General features: G+C 36.6%; 2 protein-coding genes across 2 annotated transcripts in view; one reads left to right on the plus strand and one right to left on the minus strand.

The window, feature by feature from the left end:
• Window positions 1-11,715, plus strand: part of LOC137399228 (cyclin-dependent kinase 7-like) — a 39,068-nt gene extending 27,353 nt beyond the window's left edge. The window contains exons 10-11 of the mRNA XM_068085639.1: window positions 2,871-3,018; window positions 11,287-11,715. Of these exons, the coding sequence (XP_067941740.1) occupies window positions 2,871-3,018; window positions 11,287-11,318 (180 nt within the window). The 3' untranslated portion in view covers window positions 11,319-11,715. The remainder of the gene's footprint in view (window positions 1-2,870; window positions 3,019-11,286) is intronic.
• Window positions 11,716-11,871: 156 nt separating this feature from the next.
• LOC137400523 (uncharacterized) lies at window positions 11,872-19,605 on the minus strand. The gene is made up of 4 exons (XM_068086852.1): window positions 18,880-19,605; window positions 15,340-15,463; window positions 13,495-13,687; window positions 11,872-12,577 (listed from the first exon to the last, which is right to left on the minus strand). Exons 1-4 carry the CDS (start codon window positions 19,310-19,312, stop codon window positions 12,518-12,520), a joined length of 810 nt encoding a protein of 269 aa, XP_067942953.1. The 5' UTR covers window positions 19,313-19,605; the 3' UTR covers window positions 11,872-12,517.
• Between the last annotated feature and the right edge of the window lie 1,235 nt (window positions 19,606-20,840).

The raw sequence follows: 20,840 nt of genomic DNA on the forward strand, positions 1-20,840 counted from the left end.
CTACTTCCTGCCACTCCAAAGATCGACTCTCCTAATCACCTAGCGTGATTGATTAAATTTACATATTTCAGTAAACATTAGGCTGGGAACAATCATGAATGAAAATTGTTTTTGTCTGTTTATTCGCACATACTGGGTTCGTTTAGTATATTTCGCGACGTCCTGTTATATATATTTGACTGTATATGTGGGCTCACAGATGCACCACACGAACTGCTAAAATTAACAATTTCATATTTGTTGACTCGAACCATCATCATTTTTTGTGACGGAAGAAGCTGAAGGCGAATGTTGATAAACTGGCTTATAACTGCTTATTAATTGTGTCTAAAATCTTGTGTGCCGACTGGTAAAACAATGTAAAATGTATAACTACAAAATTCCCACTCATCATTCTCTGAAGGAGAAGGCTCTCGAGCCAGGTCTGTCTGATTCATATCAAGAGAACATCAAATACAAGCTGAAGGAATGCATCTATCTCATGACTGTGTATTTTATTGGTGCAGCAATCAGGAAATGGATTTGAAGAGAGTGATATTATAAAATTTGATTGGCCAAGTGTACTCTGCTCGCTACTGCATCACCAGGCTGCAACTTCTGATAAAGATTCTTATAATCTCCTAGTTAGCCTTTCATTCCTATTAGACAAAAAACCGCTTTTTCTTCTTCTTTATTGTCTTGGTACAATTTTTTGTTTGAAACTTTATTTTCTCTTTTTTCTACACTTAATCGATTCTATTTTTAGTTACAATTTATTAAAAATTTAGATCCTTTTCTGTCATGTTGAATTTTATCGCAGATCCTGGACCAAGTTTTCATTTATCATATTCTATTGCTGGATTTATTAAATCCTGCCCACGCACTGCCATAAAGAATGACACCACCTAGGTCTTACAGCATTATCACGCTTTTGTGCAATGGTGTTTAGTCGCTACCTCCCAGATGTCACTATTATTTGTGGTTTTTACTGTCTCCAATCTTTAAAACGTCGTCATGTAATGCTGGGACCAATATTATCATTTTCGTGGGAAAAATAGTATTAGTGCATTATATTAGTGTTTTAATATCCTTTATTAAAACACTAATAAACTAGCTTCCTTAAAAAAATCTTGAAATTCCTTTCATGTGACTAACTTTATAGTTAGTATTTGTCTGAATTGGCTTGCTTTTCAAGATCTGTAAATTGTTAATTTTAAAATATAAACATAGCTTTTATTTAACAGTGTTTAGATATTATTATATCTTAGCATTGTTGCTCGATACTCCGAACAACACTCTGAAACCTTTAATCCACTTTTTATACTCAATGCTGTATTGAGGGAACCTTGAATACAAGGGAACCTTGAATACAAGTCTTAATGCTGTAATGCTGTATTGAGGGAACCTTGAATACAAGTCTTAATTCTGTAATACTGTACTAAGGGAACCTTGAATACAAGTCCTAATGCTGTAATACTGTATTGAGGGAACCTTGAGTACACGTCCTAATGCTGTAATGCTGTATTGAGGGATCCTTTAATACAAGTCTTAATGCTGTAATACTGTATTGAGGGAACCTTGAGTACACGTCTTAATGCTGTAATACTGTATTGAGGGAACCTTGAATACAAGTCTTAATACTGTAATACTGTATTGAGGGAACCTTGAGCACAAGTCTTAATACTGTAATGCTGTCTTGAGGGATCTTTGAATACAAGTCTTAATGCTGTAATACTGTATTGAGGGAACCTTGAGTACACGTCTTAATGCTGTAATACTGTATTGAGGGAACCTTGAATACAAGTTTTAATGCTGTAATGCTGTATTGAAGGCACCTTGAATACAAGTCTTAATACTGTAATACTGTATTGATGGAACCTTGAATACAAGTCTTAATGCTGTAATGCTGTATTGATGGAACCTTGAATACAAGTCTTAATACTGTAATGCTGTATTGAGGAAACCTTTAATACAAGTTTTAATACTGTAATGCTGTATTGAGGGAACTTTGAATACAAGGTTCAGATTTACATGTTAATACCTTTTTACGCTTTTGCTTCTAACTCAAAATTACATTAAATTATTTTTATAACCAACTGGTATGTTTGGCTTGTATTACGACTCCGCACAGTTGTAATACAAGCCAAATTTTAATGTTCCCGTTTTTAAGGATCTCTTCTAGAATTAATTCTTCAAAGAATATTGTTTTTTTTAAAAAGCTCGCGTTTCCATGGTTCAAATCTTCATAGCTTTTCGTGTTTCTGTTTATCTTCCATACATCGAAGATAAACAGTTGGTGCAAAGAATTAATCTTTGAAGCTTAAAAACGCTTTGAATGGAACATTGACATGATCTAGTCATTCATCTTACATTCAGTCAGTGTCTTATGCCAGTTACCTTCTGGTGGTGTCGAAAGTGTCGGTGTTTGTTATCATTCACGACTAATTTTGATGTTTGAGGTGATCTGACAGCCAGGCTGTTTCAAGGTTAAAATCGACAAAACTTGATCGCAGTTGAAACGCTCAGGAGAAAAACACTTCTCCTAAATGATGTCAGTAGTCGTGTTTCCTGTTCATTCCTCTCTTAATGACATCTGCTATTGTGTTCAAGTTGCAGTGTTACATGTTTCTATTGACATATATTTTTCTTCTGAGCGTTTTAACCGTGATCAAGTTTTGTCGATTTTCATCTTAAAACATCCTGGCCATCAGATCACCTCAAACATCAAAACCAATTGCAAATGATAGAAAAATATCGAAATTTTCAAATAAAGTCTATTAAAATGTTATGTATGTTCATCTTTCTGACTGACCATGTTTATCCATCTATGACAACTTCCACATTCGTCTTTTGATCAAACGTTTTGCAACAGGCTTTTGCTTTTGTTTTAGGCTTTGAGAATGTCATATTTTAGCAATAAGCCAGGTCCGAGTACTGGTTCGGAGTTGCCTCTCCCTAGAACATCACAAGAGGTTACCAAAGAACTTAAACAAGAACACAGAGCTAAACGACGGAAACGGAACGATATTGACGATAACGGTCAGTAGAAATAGCGAAAATTACTTTTATATTTGGGAGATATAGTCATACCTCGACATACATGCTTAATGTGTTCCAAGACTGAGTCAAGTCTAGTCAACTCGTAAGTCAGATCAATTTTTTTATATAAAATAACTAAATACAAATTAATCTGTTCCCACCCTCTGAAAAAAACTCCCTAAAACAGGATATTACAAAGGTACAACATGTTTTTAATTGCTGTAATTCGCTACCTACACTCACAAAGTAAACAAATAACTATTTAGGGATTATGATCTGCGATAAGATGTAACATTGCTATGTACAGGACTGCATGGAGTTCTCACCTTCCAGACAGAAGGGAGTGGTGTTGTTAGAGAGAGACTTGACGGCAACACATTTGTTATGTTACACTTTTGCGACGCTTCGTAACATATACTTTAAATTTAACTTATATACACTTGCTCACTAAATACACTTAGAAATGAGTTTAAATCTTACATTACATTTAATTCAGTTTACTTTTCTTCTTTTTGCTTCCCTTTTTGACTCCAAACTTGCTTTCACCTTCACTTTCAGTCAGCCCTTTTAAAACTTTTTTTAAACCAATCCGATGGAAAGGATCGAGCGAAGCTGTTCTCGAAAGAGGCCTCTTGCATACTCGGCCACCTAGTGGCCGCATTATTGACCGTGTCGTATCCTCGTGTTCATACTCTCTCATGTATATTAAGGCAAAAACTAAATCTAAATCTCTCCTATGTTGGGACACTCGTATGTCGAGATATGACTGTATTCTGTTTTACAGACTAACATAATGCTAGCTTGTCTGAGATGAACTACTGCTTCTGTTAGCTCTCTTGGAATGGTAAGGTTTTCCTCAAACAAGTTGTAAGCTTTTTTGAAAACCTGCTGAAACCTCAGTACGTAAATGACGTGAAAAATATCAGTTTCAATTGTGAAAACTTGGTATTAGGATGTTAATTCTACATAAGGTTGTGCACTTAAACAGAAAAGCTATGTTACTATTACTCATATTTTCTGGAAGGATTAGTGTAAGTGGATTCAACAGACTTATCTTCGGACAATGACACGACCTTTTCCTTGACATCCGCTTATTGCTCATTCATATTATAGTCTGTGGAAAAGATTTAAGATGGTTTATATTTCACATTCTATTTCAGTTGATGATAAGGTACACCGTAGATTACATGGAAGGATAGCTAGGTGTTTAGAAGCGTTGTCACAAAATTTTCATCGAAGTTTTAACAAGGCTTAATTAAGAAAAAAATATGGTGAAACTTTCTTTTTTCTAATAAACATTTGCTACTTGGCTAATAGATTTAGTTTATTCCATGTAAGAAAGAGAACGCAACTTCGCAAAGAAGGATTTGAGAGACCGTCAAACATTTTCATGGCTTGTTCTACAGGTTTGTGATATCATCTTGTATAAACTTGTCATTTCATTATCGAGATAACTCAGGCTAACAATAGTTGCAGATGTGTGTTTCCATCGATAACATCTGTTAAACGCATGAGTAATGATGAGATGTCAACGGGTCTGAAAATGTTATCATGTATGGTGGAGTGTTAGTTTGGCCCTCCCATTATGTCTGATCACCTGATATGATCATTATCATACAACCATCTACTAGATAGTTGCATACTTCATTGCTCTCTTATTCCATGTGCGAGAAGTTATTTGGAAAACGCTATGGTTTCTCCATTTTTGATTTTGTTCAAAAAATTTTCCATTTTTCAAGTACGTGTGTTTTTAATATTTTCTTTTAAGATTGTAGTGACTTGTAGGTTGGAACAGGGTTATAAAGATTTACTTGGGTGCGTGTATTCTATGTACCATCAGCAATATTTGTTTGTTTGGTGACACGCGGCTGCATAAAACTTCTTTGTAACAATTAGCCATATGCGGCTCTCTCGTCTCCTCCCCTATTCAGGATTCTGGCAAGCTGTTGGTCAGAGATAAACTACAGTACTATACCATTCCGTTGAATAGTTCTATGCTTTAATGTGATATAGAATTATTTTTTCAGCGTATCGACGTGAGGCGGAGCTAAATTGTCCTTTCGCTAGACATTCGGTACATTCCATTACTTACCTTAGTATTATTAATGATAAAAAGTTATGATTCATTCATTAATATTCTCAGGAAATGCAGCAAAAAAATTATGCCAATTAGGATGATGGCCGTTTCCACTCAGTCATCAAGTAATACCCCCAGCAATACCCTGCGAAATAGTTTGGCATTGCGGTGAATTGCATTGATTGATCAGCCAATTGAATCAGATTTTGCAAAAATTTCTTTTTATGTTCACTGATTAGAGTTTTATTTATTAGTATGGGCTCCTATGTTAACAACATTATGAGTTAGCATATTTTGGAATTATCCCACCTTCAGCCAACTCATCACTCTCACTTATACTAATAAGGTTTTATGACACACACCCAGCCCCTCACTGTTATCACAAGCCAAGGCTTACCAAGAGATCTATTATCTTCTAAAAGGCTGTTGTTTACATTTAATAGAAACATTTTAGCTGACATATGTAATTTGAAAATTTTATAATTTTGTGTCAATATATTTGTTTTGTTTTGTCTGGACTTAAGTAGAGTTTTGCTCAAAGGAAGTGGTTTCGAGTATCATACATCAGTCTCTTCTCTTTTCCATAATTATTCTTTAGTTCTGTATATGTCCGCTGTGTGACTTCCTGTTCGACAATAAAAGGCTGTCACGTAACCATAGCACAATCACAAAGTTAATCATTCCAACTCATTTGCTCCGCATGCTATTGTGGTTCGACTATTCATCCCAATTTCAAATAATTAGAAAATAATGAGTAGGGTAAAGCCATAATCTCTAACCGCACCGCGATCCTTAAATATCTGCCACCCAGCCTCTCTCTCAATCCTCACCCAAGAGCTAAGGCGTTCTCTCACGAATGATGAGACCACCAGCAAGACATTGAAATATGAATGTTTAATTGCTTCTGCGTCACCTTTCAGCAAGCAGACCGGACCTGGCTTCCTTTTCTTTTATAAAAATGATTTTGTATAAGTCGTAATCTCGTTCAAAAAATAATAATGGTGAGCTAGCAATAAATTGTTTTTTAAAAAGCTTTGCTTGTTCCCGCAATGCATTAGAAGCCTTTCATGCGCTAATGCGCACTACCGCATCTCCCTATTCATTAGATTAGGTCTTTTAAATGTTGATTATTCTTTTCTGCTGGATACTTCACTTTAAATGTAATGTTTTTACACTAGCTTATAAGGCAGACGAAGGTGGAAGTTGCGGGTCACTTGCCTAAATATGTCAGCCTAAACTTCAAAAAGCTGTAACAGTCAGTCCGGCCTCTCATTGGTATGAAATAATTTTTGAGTTTGTTAGGCTTGTGAATTTGTTAAAGGTTGACTTGCAATAAAATTCACATTACAGTTATTTGGTATCAAAAGATTCACCATGTCTTACTCTGTTGTGTTGTAGGTGCCAAATATGTAGAAATGTGATTACAAGCTCTTAAAAGCTGAAAAACGAAAAGCCGCCGTAGATTGGAATATCTTTATTTCGATGACGTAGCCATGAAATTTGGTTATTGTCTTGTCACGTGATGTTCTCACGTGAATTGAAAGGCCAATAAAAAGCTCAATATAAAACTTATCGTAGCACTAGTTTATGACAAACACTTCGGGTTTTACCGAAGACCCCGTATCAAATATAGATGCTCGCTACTTTACAGTTTTGTTTCGGTTTGGTCTAATCGACAAGTCGTAATCTGATCATGTGACCCAATACTTCGCAAATAATTTCTGCAGCACTTTTCGATTATCACAAGTGACCAACAGGCTCGTCATGATTATCAGACAATGATATGTACTCCTTCAAGCTAAGGCTAAAAAATTAAACGAATTTTTACGGTACGTTATAGGATATCACTGTTAAAAGTGACAGCATTACGATGACGATAAAACAGACGCGTAAGAACAATAGACGTAGTTTTATTGAATGCGTGAAGTATATTTGTGAAAATATTTCGACGAATAAGGTTGCATGAAAGTGTAAACAAAAACCATCTCTCACAGCTACGTCACATTTGAGCCGTTTTGGAAAGAGAATCCAAACTACGACGGTCTCGCGTGGCTGCGATTTTCTGTTCGTTTTTAAGCTTTTAAGAGCTTGTAATCACCTTTCTACATAATTTGCACCAACACTACAACAGAGTAAGACATGGTGAATCTTTTCATATCAAATAACTGTAATGTGAATTTTGTTGCAAGTCAACCTTTAACAAAATATGTTTGCTTGCACAGCTTCATCTTTTTTATTACGGTTCGTATCAAACTTTCAGCTTGGTCGAATTTCTCTTCATGAACTCGTTTCGCTGGTTGCTTATCGTTCCCGTGTCGCTACAGGCAGGTACATTGAACTACCGGTCATTAATCCATTCGGGAATTCGTCGTCAGAGCTAAATCCGAACGATTGTGGTGTAATCTTAATACAGTCGAGTTTTGCTAACCGCTTGTCTCCAAGTATGCGAAGAAACTTAATTTCATGATAAAAAAATGAATATTATAAGAAATTCATAAATATATGATGAAATAGTAACGGTAGTAATAGATGTGTTGTCGTGAAGTTACTCGCGCTGTTCCCGGGCTAGTCAATTGATCACTATGAGATTTATAAACAATTTTGATCATCAGAACTTTTTAATGGTTTTATTAAGTTTTTACAGGACTTTTTTGAGTTAGCGGTGTGATATGTTAGGCCATCCTAGCTGTCTTAATGTTTTCAACCCTTTGTGAGAAAGTTTTGTTAAGGAAAAAAGATCAAGAATGCGGCAGCAATTTATTTTGCTGACAGGTTGCCTAAATTGTGCACTATTCTTGAACATGTTTTGAGAGCAAGTTTTTGTTTTGGTTGCTCTCACGAACTCAGGGACACATACTTGAACAGGCTGACATCTCAGCACTCTCTCTTTCTATTTTGTTTTGATTACACGTCTTGGCTTTGATTTAGAAAACAATTACACATATCATCATCGCTATGTATACAAAAAGCTCTAGTCCGCTGACTTTGGCTGCCGCTGCATGTAAGATGACTGTATAAATGTGTGAAGAAGAGATACTAACACACGTGTACAAACACGCTATAAATATTCTGCCACAGTAGTGTATCGCTCTACCCGAATATGAAATCATGGTCCTAGTTTCCTGTAGGCATGAGTTGACCCATCTTATGCTAGAATATTCAAGTCTGAGCTGTTTTCCATATTAATAGCCCATAAAGAATTGTCACTGTTATTTGGCAGGTTAGTTTATCAATGCTTTGGCATTGGGAATAATTTATTAATTAATGAAAGCATTCCGATATCATAGGCGCTATTCAAAAAATTCTTATTATTAATATAATAAACGCGGTGAAATCAGCGTCGAACAAAGCTTAAGAACAGGTAATCTGTTCTTAGCAATTTTGATAGATTACGCATGCCGCGGCTATCTTGAAAAGATCTTTTCAATTTTTGACAGTAGTGCAAATAATTATGAATACGTTGGGAGGCATTTTGCAGTCTCAATGCGTGTTAGAATTGAGTTATTCCTTTAGTTTTGTTTGTCAATATTTGTCTTGAAAAAGTTAGACCCGCTTGCATAACTTCATTTGGGGTCATTTGTCACAGTATTTTGGGTGAATTGCTTTGTCAGTTCGATTTATGATTAGGCCTACCTCAAAATCAGTTCACTGAATAAAAATATATTTGGGTTTATTTAAAGATTTCGTAAAATCTTACAAAAGGTTGGTAATCACGCTCTACTCTGTAGAAGCGATAGCAGCAGACACCCTCCGTGCCAACATCGCTTGTCCTTGCAATGTCAGTCCACAGTATCGGTCACAAGTCTCCACAAGTCTTCTGTTTGTTAACTTGAATGCTGGAGTATGCCGTGTGAATAGGGAACAAATAATTTTCCAACAGACTCCTGCCACTCGGTGTTTGAGAAATTAAACGGTGGCATAGTCATAGGTGAAAGATTATGTTGACTGACGTTATTCTCAACTGAAAGTTGTTTTGTCTATATAACCGTGTTAGGTAGTGCAATATTTCGAGCCACCCTTATCTTGTAAAGCTTCGAGCATCAATAGCCTTAGAGAAGGCCTTTATTCACCACGAGAAATAGGAGCAGTGGAAGTGTCGATAGCTACGGCTGTGCTTATTGGCAGTATTAGTTTCGCATTAGGTATTGTTTGTTATGTTACAATGTGTTTGGTGTATTAATTTTTTAGCAGCGTATTGATGGATTTGTATATCAGACAGCAAATCATGCTGTTAAACCTCTACAAGCTGTCTTCAATTCCTTTCTGTTTCATACAGTTGAACAAAAATACCGCTGTTGAATTGATCGCTTTGTATTTTGTATGGGATTGGCCGTCGAGTTTCTGTGATTTCAGTAAAATATCTTGGAAACCATGAAGGAATAAGCAAGGTAATTTGATCTCGGCTTTTCCTAGATTTATGCATTTTTTAAAAGAATATCAAGATGTTTGGACTTTGACCTTTTTGTGAAACTGCGTTAATCCGGCACGACTGAAATATCGCGCGGTTTCTTCGCAGTATTTCAGTTATTTCAGGATGCTTGAGTTTTATGTACGCGCAATACTAAACTAAATCATTATTTTTAGCTAACCCCTTTTAAACCTGGAATCTCGCGATGTCAGATCGAGTTAGAAAAAACTCATTTATTATTAGGGATGAGTGATGTACATTTAATATTACGAAATTATGAAAGGAAATTGCTTTAAAATAGAAATGGCAACTGAGTTGGCAGTTTGGAGAATCTTATTGGTCTGCACTCACCTGGCAAGATGCAGCAAGTAAAAGGTCTCTTACTAGGGTTAACTTATACATTGCGCCACCTTTCTATGGAGTGAAAACATTTTATTGCCTGTGTACAGTTGCACTTGACAAAAATTGAATTATTGATAACCACTTTTTTGAAAAATTACTTAATGATGCGTCTGAACCTATCTTTCTTATTATCATGATAATCTTTTGGTAAAATGGTTACGAATGTATCTGTTTGTGTTTTTTGATTTCATTAAAATTTTTTAGGTTTAAATGACTTGCCGAGCTTGAGTAATTATTAGAGACACTTGGTGGGGATTTCTGTCTGTTTCAATACATATTCTATACTGTCGTGCTGCCATAGTGTCAGTGACACAAGCTGTTTCTGAAGCAGTCAAGAAATCTGTACATAAAGAAAGGGTGAGCTTGATTCATTTGTAGCTATTTACCAATAGCTGATTTGAAGCGCATGCAAGCATAATTAGGGTGGGAATATTCGCAGTTTGCTGGCTTTGATTGGTTTCATAAGTTTAGTCAGTAAGTATACTAGAGGTGCCAGAAGAGGAGCATCTAGAGAGAGGGCAAAAATGGTAGTGAATAGAAAAGGGGAAAAGAACTCTAAGATTTGGGGAGTAGGTTGGAGATGTTGAGCGGGAAAGTGAAGTGGTGAAAGATTTGGTAAAATGTGAAGTATTGAAGAGGAAACGTTGACCTGTTCAGAAGGTCTTTGTAAGGCTGATGACGCCGGAACTGTGTTCATTAGTTAGCTAGAAATAAATAAAGGCTTTTGCATTGAAGAGCTTCACGAGGGTAATTAGACTCCGGAGTGTTGCTATGTTGATGATTTGACAGGCTATTAGATGTCTGTGGTCGAGTTGAAATACAGAAATAAAAGGCAAGGGCCAGTGTAAGGAACTTTCTCACCAAAAGCGAGTGAAATGAAGCTAGTTATGCGTGTGTTTGTATGGTGTCGCGAGTCAAGTGCCTTCGCTACAGCGAAGAAGACAAGCACATCAGTAAAATCTACAAACACTCGACTGCACTCAGAAATACACACTTTTGTTGTCAGCTAACCTCACAAAACACTGTCACTTCTCTCTGTTTATGTCTCTTATGAATAAAGACAAAAGTATAGCGGTCTAGTGTATTAGCCTAATTAACACCCGTCAATAGTACAGACTTGTTTATGGTGCCATTAATATGTTCAGGCGTTTATTTGTCCATCTTTATGGGGCCTATTAGGCCTCTCAACTCACCTTTTTGTGCTTCTGAAGGAGCGAAAGCGAACTTGTAACGTTTCGCTTTTTCACCGGAAAGGTTTCACGGTTTGAAGAGCTCGCTATTACTCAGCTAATGAGTAACGAAATATATTAAATCAAATTCTGGTGGCATTATCTAATTAATTTAGATTATCAACTTATGTTTAGCCATTTATTCTTTGCAGACACTTCCATTAAAAAGCTTCTTAAATTCTGAGACGATGAGAGACGCGATGTTGGAAAACCGCACTCAAGCTTCCATAGCTGTTTGGATTTATTCTTGGCCAACGGAAATGTTTGATTGTGTTTTCATAAACTTTGTGTTAGTTGTCAAACCTTGTTGATATGTATATAAGTCATATTTTTCACTCATCTCTAAGAAATTTAGTGCAACTGTCAAGTGTCATTGGTCAGTGTTCACCCCACTTCTATGAGAGACAAATATGTCTTATCACGCTCTTGCGAAATCATTTAAGGGCTTAGAAAAATAGGCCCAGTATTTTTTGCTATCAAATGCTTATTTTTTGCGATTGGATTTGTTGTGTAGGTATCTACTTTGCACAACTAGTTTACTAACTGTGTTGTTTGTTATAATATATGATTGTTAACATGTGCCACAAGGTTTCTCTTCTATCTCTGCTCAAATAATATTGTATTTGTGAATAATTTGAGGATTAGTTCCTGGTTACCGTCACAGTTTGGTCTCACCGATAGCTAGCCGGTCATCGGTATAACTAGATATATGTATGTAGACAGAAGCAAAGCCGTGGTTGTGAGAAATAAATTAATTTTATAAAGTTGTATTATTAGTCTTATGCATAAAAAAGTGACAAGAATAAAAAGGAAATTGCTGTGAAATATAGAAAGACAATAATTCATCATGCGGTAGGTGTGAAATCATCACTCACATTGAGCATTGTCATGCGCATTTATTTCTCGCACAATCTCTAAGATTACTAGTAATTGTAGGCAAATATTTCCGTTACTCTATGATTCTACTAACCAATTACGAGCAGGAATTAGTCTTTCTCATTTCCTCTTAATAATATATAAGATTGCCCAGAAAGATTAATACAGTTGTATGTCTAGGTAGCTATGGTAGCGAGGGTGCTATATAGCCTTTTATGGCAACATTTGTTACTGACAAATACAGTTGCTATAAGCGCATGTACATTCGCAGGTATTGCAAGCTATATGTAATGGATATTAAAGAAAAATAAATAATTGTTATGACATAATCGAGGGAAAGTTAAAATCTTTGGCATTCAGCAGTATTTAAATGTTCGCTCAGTGTCCTTAAGCTGCACTGGACAAGAGCCCTTTCTTTCACACGCTGTTCAGCGTAGAGAGCGATTGGAAACCAACTTCCTGTACATAATTGTCCTCTCGAGATTCAGCAAGAGAGTGCAGTCGAGGCTATGATTGATCGAGACACTTGGGTACCATGCATTGAAACTTTCCGACGTGCTCTCGTTCCTGCAAGAGTGATTAGTACGGATTATGTACCAATACATCACTTCACACTCATTATGTCAACAAAACCTTAAAAATCATAGTATTAGACAAGATATTTGCTGGTCATAATTATATGAGCTTCTCTGATGTCCTTGATTGCCTCCGCTCATATCCTATTTTGATCAATTTCTTACATTTAACTCGAGTATCATGTTATACTTCAGGCGGCGTTGAGGCAATGAGATCAAAGAAATGCGTTGAATGGCGGAAGCCAGTTTCAAGATGCTGTTAATGGATTCACATAATGTTAAACGGTGTAAGTCAATAACGACGACTTTCTCCTAGGCACTCGGTCAGTCTGACTGTCGGCCACACAGCTAGGTGCCAAATGGTAGCGCAACTGGGATGGTAGTGCCATTGTTCGTCCTTTTCGTGGATCGATCAGATCTTGTTATAATTGTCCAAAGCTTAGTTCACTGTTTGTGTATTTAATGAGACAAAATTTGTCATTAGCGTTAAGTAACCAACTAGCTATATAATACGTGTATGTCACTGCTTAGCAATGTCATCGGTAGGAGCAAAGTTGCTCTCACGTTTTCGAGCGAAGGATTCGTGATAGCTTTTCATTTGCCACCCTTTCATAATATTTGCAATGGCCGATTCATCACACTGTAAACACAGCTCGCTGTCGTGTACTCATCATGAACCAGCAAGGTTGATTGCTGCCTGTACTGTCTTAATCATCGGCCAATTGTTTGCTGTTGCCTATACTCGGCTCTCAGCTAATCTTCGCTCTATGCATGCTAATTTCATGGCTATCTATGCTGCCTATCATCAAGCTGTCTACCAATGAAAGCCACTCAGTGGAATCTGTACAAATGTCAAAACACTGCAGGATAACTTTAATGGAATGAAGCTAGAGCGCATTGTGAACTTACCTCCACATCTTTGCAAGGAAATTTACTTCTTGTGCAGTAACTTCTTTTTATGCATTTAGCGAATCTCTTTATGCAGTTGAAATCGTCTGGAGCACAGGCTCCGCACTCTGGGTCAGGGTTTACCCAGGAACACGCTTGACAGGAAGTGTGCTGGCAAGAACCATGGCAGTCCCTTTTCATGTCCACGACATCACTGAAATGACGCATTATTATTATTCTCAAAAATAATCTGACAGCATTAATGTGCATAAAATTTGGTACACAGAATTGTTTCCGGAAAGCTCTATTTTAATCATTTTATATTTTATCTGCATTGTTCCAAAATCAATCATTATCAATTTCTTTCAAATTTTTTGACACCCTCGAAAATATGTGGCACTCGAAACAATAACTGAATGACAAGTTTTTTAATGTGTTACTACGCTTGCCAAGAAGGCTAAAGCTGTTTAATGAAATTTACATATATTCTTGAATTATTACCATAATCTATCGTATGATAATCTTTGCTTTTACCAAATGTAATTGCTGCATGAGCGACTGAGAGAAAACCTGTGGTCTGGCAACTTGAATCCATTCATAACAGAACCACTTTGGCAGGCAATTTTTCCTTTTATCTCCGATAGATAAAAGGCGAGCCTGTTTAGCATTCTATTTCCATCACTCACGTATTGTCTCATGTACACGCTAAAATTCATTGCAATCACCAAATTAGTCATATACTAATTGGATCTAGCCAAAAAAAATGCGTGCCTTTTTCATTTTAACTTTGTGAAGAAATCTGTGTGTTTATTGCACTTTTACGTTCTAATCTGAGATAGTTTAATTGTTAAAATCAATTATAACTATTTTTTGTATTTTTTTATTTTATCTCCTCTTTGATTAGCTGAAAATATATTTTTAATCTACATACCTTCTAGTCCGTATTATTAGGCGACATTAAAACCTTTTTTTAAAATATGGAATTTTTTGATTTACTGCTTGAGATTTTTTGCAATTCTTCAACGGAGTGAGAGCTATTGGGTGAACCAGTATTTCTTGATCATTCATCACCCGTCCATAATTCATAGTAATTAACTCAATACATGGCCTATTTTATCATTTTAATCTTCGTTTTAAGCAACAATTTAGATATCTTCTGTCAGAAATGTAATAATGACCTTAAACGCATTTGCCGTACGATACTTTAGAAAGCTAGCGCAATTTTCTTTCAGCCTCTATCGCTGCCTTATCAAATAACCAAAAGCAGCAAATGTGAGTTGTTTGGCAAACACTCCAGGCAAAGAAACAAACTCACGGAGGCTCTGCAGTCTTATCTACCAGAAATTATGCGACAAGCTGGCTGCCATAAGTATTTGTTCAGAACATAGCTTATTTCACACGAAGATCCCTTTTCAACTTATCGATACAAGATATTGCGATCTCGTCGTTTAATCTGACAAAAAAGCAAAATTTTTGCCTCGCCCACTTATGCTAATTGGGCAAAGTATGAAATTTTAAATTATGCATTTTGGGGTAATATCATCATTATTGATAATGAGTTATAGGTTTGTTGACAGTTTCTGGTAGTATTTGAATAAGAACGATATGGCATGTGTCAGAGAGTCATGCGATGAAGATAATATGCTCATTTGCATAGCATACTCCGCAATCCACACATTGGACATTGTTTGCAGGTGTGTCAACCTACCTACTGTTTCCCATGTGTCTCCGCTACTGAGTATGCTGTCAGACACTAACGGGTATCAGCCCTTGTTAATAATTATTATTTATTATAAAGAATATTTTTTCTTCACAAGGCAGCAAATGTTAAAATTATAATACATAGACATAAATTGTTACACTTACACGGCTGAGCAAATGGATCGCGGATTAGCGAGGCAAAACTCAGGAGAACATTTAGGTTGACATTGCTGCTGATTTTGTTGAGCGGGAGGCTTCAGGACAGAATCATCCTTTTGTATGTCTGGAGCTAGAAGAATGAAAACGCAAGTCATAATAATTGCAATGAAAAACTCAAGAATGTAGAAAACACATGTGAGATCAGACTTTTATGGCTTGTCATACAAAAGAGGGTAAGATGTCAGATAAAACACAGTTTATTCAAAGGCACGAAACACAGACTTGTTTATTCGTTCACTGTTATTTGATGGTCCAACTGCTTTCAAAATATTACCGTCCAGCATCTATAAAAACACAGCAATTGATATTTTAAACATTCAGACCTGTGATGAATGAGAGGTTCTTGTTCAGATTAAACTGCAGTAAGTCAAGACCGGCGAACACTGAATAGAATGAATGGTATGCGAAAGGCAAAGCAGAATAAACACTTTTTCTTTCAATTGCGCGATGTATTGTGCTTAGCTTATGTTAATGTTGGTAGCTATTACAAGAATGAATCTATACCTCCCTTCACACCTGGCTATACCTATATATAAATACTTATGTGTTATGTAAATACTGTCACTGTTTTTTATTTTCACTTTATTAACGAATTAACAAAAATGCAAAGAATTAAACATTGCTAATTGTGTCGAATAGCGTCTATTGTGGAATGTTGTGTTAATAAATTCTCTCTTGTTTTTATGTGTTTTACAACACGCGTATTCTGTTTGCGCTTAAATGAAATGAATAATAAAAATCAATTCGTGATCAATAGCCTATATTGAACAGATTCAATCAACTTTAGATTAGCTAATCGCAGAAGTCTGTCTCTATTTATACACTAATTGCCTCTAATACGCGCTCTGTTGAATAACAAAATATGGCAATCAGGCAGCAGGTATTGGGCCAGTGCAATGCAATTCTGAAGTCTAATTAACTTTACCAAGGACAAGTGACACCTCTCGCAAGACAAGCAGCCATTCTCCTCTATCATAATATCATACACTTTCCGATTTTAAAGGTTATTAATTATGTCTCCCTAGAGCATTCTTTGTTCCGCTATCGCGAAGGATGAGTCCGAACGTAAATGCCTTAGAGATCAGTTTTTTTTAAATAAAATGTAGTCATATAAACCACATTTTATTTTTAGCATACTATGCGATTTGTATTCGGAATATGCTACAAAAATATTTTTATATCTGATAATCTTTATTGATTGGTGATGCAGCGCTTTGTAATCGCATGGTGTTAGATGTCTTTCCATCGCCAGCTATGTATTCAGAGCTAAGCTATCATTTCATTGAAAACCTGACTAAATATATTTACAAAAATGCAGTTGTCATCAGGCAAGACTACTCGGTATACCATTTCAAGATTAGAGATCAATTAAAGGGATACAAGATAAATTGGTAGATCAGTTTATATGGAAGTTATGCGACGATTGGAGGTCTCAGAGGTGAGATATGCCTAGCAAATACTTTCTCTCAGCTTTCACTCTCCTTCAAGCACTTGCTAGGAATGTCAAGTGTCGCGCAGGACTAGCCCCCTGGCCAGCATATGCCCAAGTGCTGTCTCCAAGAATCACGTGCTGAACGAAAAATTTTGAAGTTTTTTTTGAGCGACTATATCATGGAAAAATAAGTGTTCAAATGTCTCAATCCTCAGTTGCAACGAATTCCTTTTTCACTATGGAATTATTTACACATATGGCCAGCAGTTTATAATGACTCACCCAAAACGGCGGATATTACGATCTTATATAAAATTATAATAATTTAATTCTCAAATATCTGAAATGCGGTACGCTGGTATGCACTGTGCAGCTGGGCGTGATGAAACATTAAGTAACTTGTATGGGCAAAAATCTAGGATTGGTAGGAAGATGAGATGCAGTTGCTCAGTGACAAAAGGCAGCCGAGTTGATGCAGTGATTATGCAGTTATATGACTCAAACAATGCCTAATAAGATAATAATTTATGTTTGTCTCTTTCCATTCAAGATTATTCGCTGCTCATAAGTCTCTTTTGTGTTTCTCCATTCAACAAGATAAAAAGTATGTTCCCGAGTGTTTCGCATAACTGGTCCGTGAGTAGACACGCCGATGACAGGCAGGTCATTACACCGCTGACATCGCTACTCGGTCCCGTATTACAACTAGTTTTCATTATTCATCTCTCACCGAGGAATCATTAATTTCCAAGCGACATTTCCAGATCAAAGAGACTAATGTCCAAATTTTAATAACATCGAGATCAACAAAAGATGAAATGATATATCAATGATTTTATGGATGTTTCTGTCGGACATCAATTTTACTCAATTGTTATGAGAGATCTGACTGGGTTATGCGCAGCTCGGCTCCAGGCTCGGAGAGTACAGCTGGCCATTCCACTTTTATCTCTAAAATTTTTATAACAACCAGTTGATTAACTTATGACCGGGTTAAAAACTGTCTAGCTTCTTTTCCTTACGCTAGGTCTTAGCTAATTACTCACTGGCAGAGTTTCCGGAAAGTTCTGTGTTCATGTCATACAACCCTACTAAACTTACCACAGCAATGGCCAGTTTGGGAGCAGCTATAAAAAGAGACATTTGGGCGCCAACAAATTCAGAACATGCTCTGAACGCTATTGATTTTAGCATGATCAGCTGTTCAAAATGCTTTTTTATCTAATCGGCAATTCTGTTTTCAGGAAGTGAACTTTTGCGCTTTATAAAGTATTCAGATATGAGAAGCATGTTATTACGATGGTTTTTGCCGCTATTAAAATGTTTTTGAAAACAGATTTAAATTATTTGGCAAGGATAGAATTCAGTATTATCATAAGCAAGGAAAAACATATGTAGCGCTATGAAGAAAACAACTGCACTCGTATTCAGCCTGTCTAGCGAATAAACATTGGCACATAAACCATTGCCGATCATCAGCCCCTAAAACATCAGCTCGTGTGACCCAGTGAAAGAAAGGTGTTGTCTGCAATGCTTTTAGCAAAATAACGACAGTGCTTGGCACGCCACTGCTGACCATAACATAATTATTTATAAAAATGCGGTCCTCATGAAGAGTTATTTTTATCTTGTCATCTTGTTGTAAGGGGAGGCCGAGCGCCGCTCAAGCCGAAGTCAATAAAAGCACTTCAAATCTAATGGCAGGAAAGTGTCTAATTAATACGGCCCACTAATTAAAAATGTTAGCACTGAGGGTAATATGAAGATAGTTTACACCGAGCTCTCTGTGTAAGACATTCGAGGAATGTAATCAAACACATCTCAGCTATAAGAGAACAAGGTGATTTGCAGTTGCTTTCTTACAATAATACAATCAGCTAATCCTGGATTAGCATTCTATGTTTCACTCTATAGATATAGATACATATTTATAAAAGGTATAATTGCTACGGGTCATCAGCGCTTTATGGAGATGTTTAATAAATGTACATTTATCTCCGCAACTCGAAGCTGAAACCGGCTAAATGAGTTTGAACCGAAAAGAGAATACTTACATTTCACACAAGTACCTTCCGGAATGCCTCCCATCGGTACTTCTGTTTTTATCTCTTCGCCTGTGCTAGGAGACGCGGAGCTGTGGGGCGCTTTACAATAAAGTCCGACATCGCATTTACCTAAGTAATTCCACTCTCCTCCGCATGGGTCACCAACCTGCTTCGCGCAGACGGGACAACATCCACAAATATCTGTCGTTACGCCCCCTCCATTGCACATGAGTTTACTCGCCTTCTTGACGTAACAGAAAAGTCTTTCACAGTCGGGGCATATCATCGAGTCTATTTTCGTTCCTTTAGGTTCGCTTCTTTCCCTAGCCTGATTCCTACTTTTAGTCCTTCGACTCTCAGCTGGTTTATGAAGGATTCCAGTAATTATTGCTACCATAAACAAACAGTTAAACAAATTCATTGTCGATCCAAACGCTGTCATAAAATGTAACAATGTAAGCCAACAACGTGTCGTGCACCAATATCGTTTGCTAATAATCGTACTTAACACAAAAGCTCTCGACTGATTAAGTTTGTTTAGTCGTTGATACTTCCCTTATCGACAGCTAGTCAACAGAATTTATCATTGTTCTCCAGTTGTTCTCTGAAAATATGAGATATGGCGGTGAGCTTTGTTCGTCTTATGTAGTGAGTGGCTCTCCTGTCTTAGATGAAATTTAGAGACGGTAAACGAAGACACAAGACGGACAAGAAAGTTGTTCTCGCGAGCCCACAGTCTAATCTATTAATCCTGCTTGTATTTTGTCACCATTACTTATACAGCTTTCACATTAGTCAGTATAGACTATAGCCCGGCTAACAAGCGAATTCCTAGCGATCTACTGCGGGTATTACAACCCACCTCCTAGCTTTATTGTAATGACTTCAAGAAGCCTGAGACTATATGGGGCGGAGCTTAAACACTCATTCACTTATTTGACAGTAATAGCTATAAATTGTTCTATTCTTTGTTACTAAGATAAAAAATATGCCAGTTATATGTTTTACCGTGTAGGATTTGTATTTGTAGAGGTGAGTAGTGAACACACAATGAAATGGTCAATAGAAACTCAGTTTGTATGTCTAGCGAAAGGCTAAGTGTGATAAAATACGCCCGTACGCGCTGTCAATCAATGTACATTGTCATTACTGGTCTATAACAATAATTAGCCATAATTACGGTTGTGAAATTAAGCTCGGATCAAACAAGTCTATTCAAAGCATTTTCACGCATGCTTTAGTATATTCAGAGTCGCTAGAACGTTCCCGTCTCTTTGTATGACACAATGTAACAAGTGCTTTCAGTATGACGCTATGTAACAAGTGCTTTTTCATTCAGCTTGCCAATAATAGTTAATCTGAAAGTTATGTCCAAAATATGGTGGTGGCTCTAGATTATTTCTGATTTATAGTCTAACGCTAGTCTTAGAAGACCATGAGCGTGAAATGTTCCGTCTAGACTTGGCAATCGGCACTCGGTATGTCCTGTTGAATGGCTAATACAGAATCAAATGAAGATGAGCTATTACCTGTATTGGCTGAAATTATTATGGAAAAAATAAAACTTCAAGCATGATTTTTGCTTGTGCTATTGAACAAATCTAACCAGAAGTTTTTGCTGACAGCATGTTGATGAAAAACCATTGAGGAGAATTACGTTTCGTTATCTCTCCATCTCATTTACAATTGCTGGAGACTATGTATAAATAACAATAATAATAACTCTAGCGATAGCAATAATAATAGTAATAGAAATTAATAGGAATCGTAGTACTGTAACAGTAAAACTAATAACAGTAGTAAGGACAACAACAATAGTCATAGTGACATCAATAACAATCGTAATATTTATATATGTAGTTTTTCTGTGGCAACAAAGCTAAAATGCTCCCCACGTAGGGAGTTGGAGCAACGATGAAGCCAACATTGTGTGCTAAGTATGACCAGTTCTCACCCAATACACTATTAAC

The sequence above is a fragment of the Watersipora subatra genome, chromosome 1, assembly GCF_963576615.1.
Source record: "Watersipora subatra chromosome 1, tzWatSuba1.1, whole genome shotgun sequence".
Lineage (NCBI taxonomy): Eukaryota > Metazoa > Bryozoa > Gymnolaemata > Cheilostomatida > Watersiporidae > Watersipora > Watersipora subatra.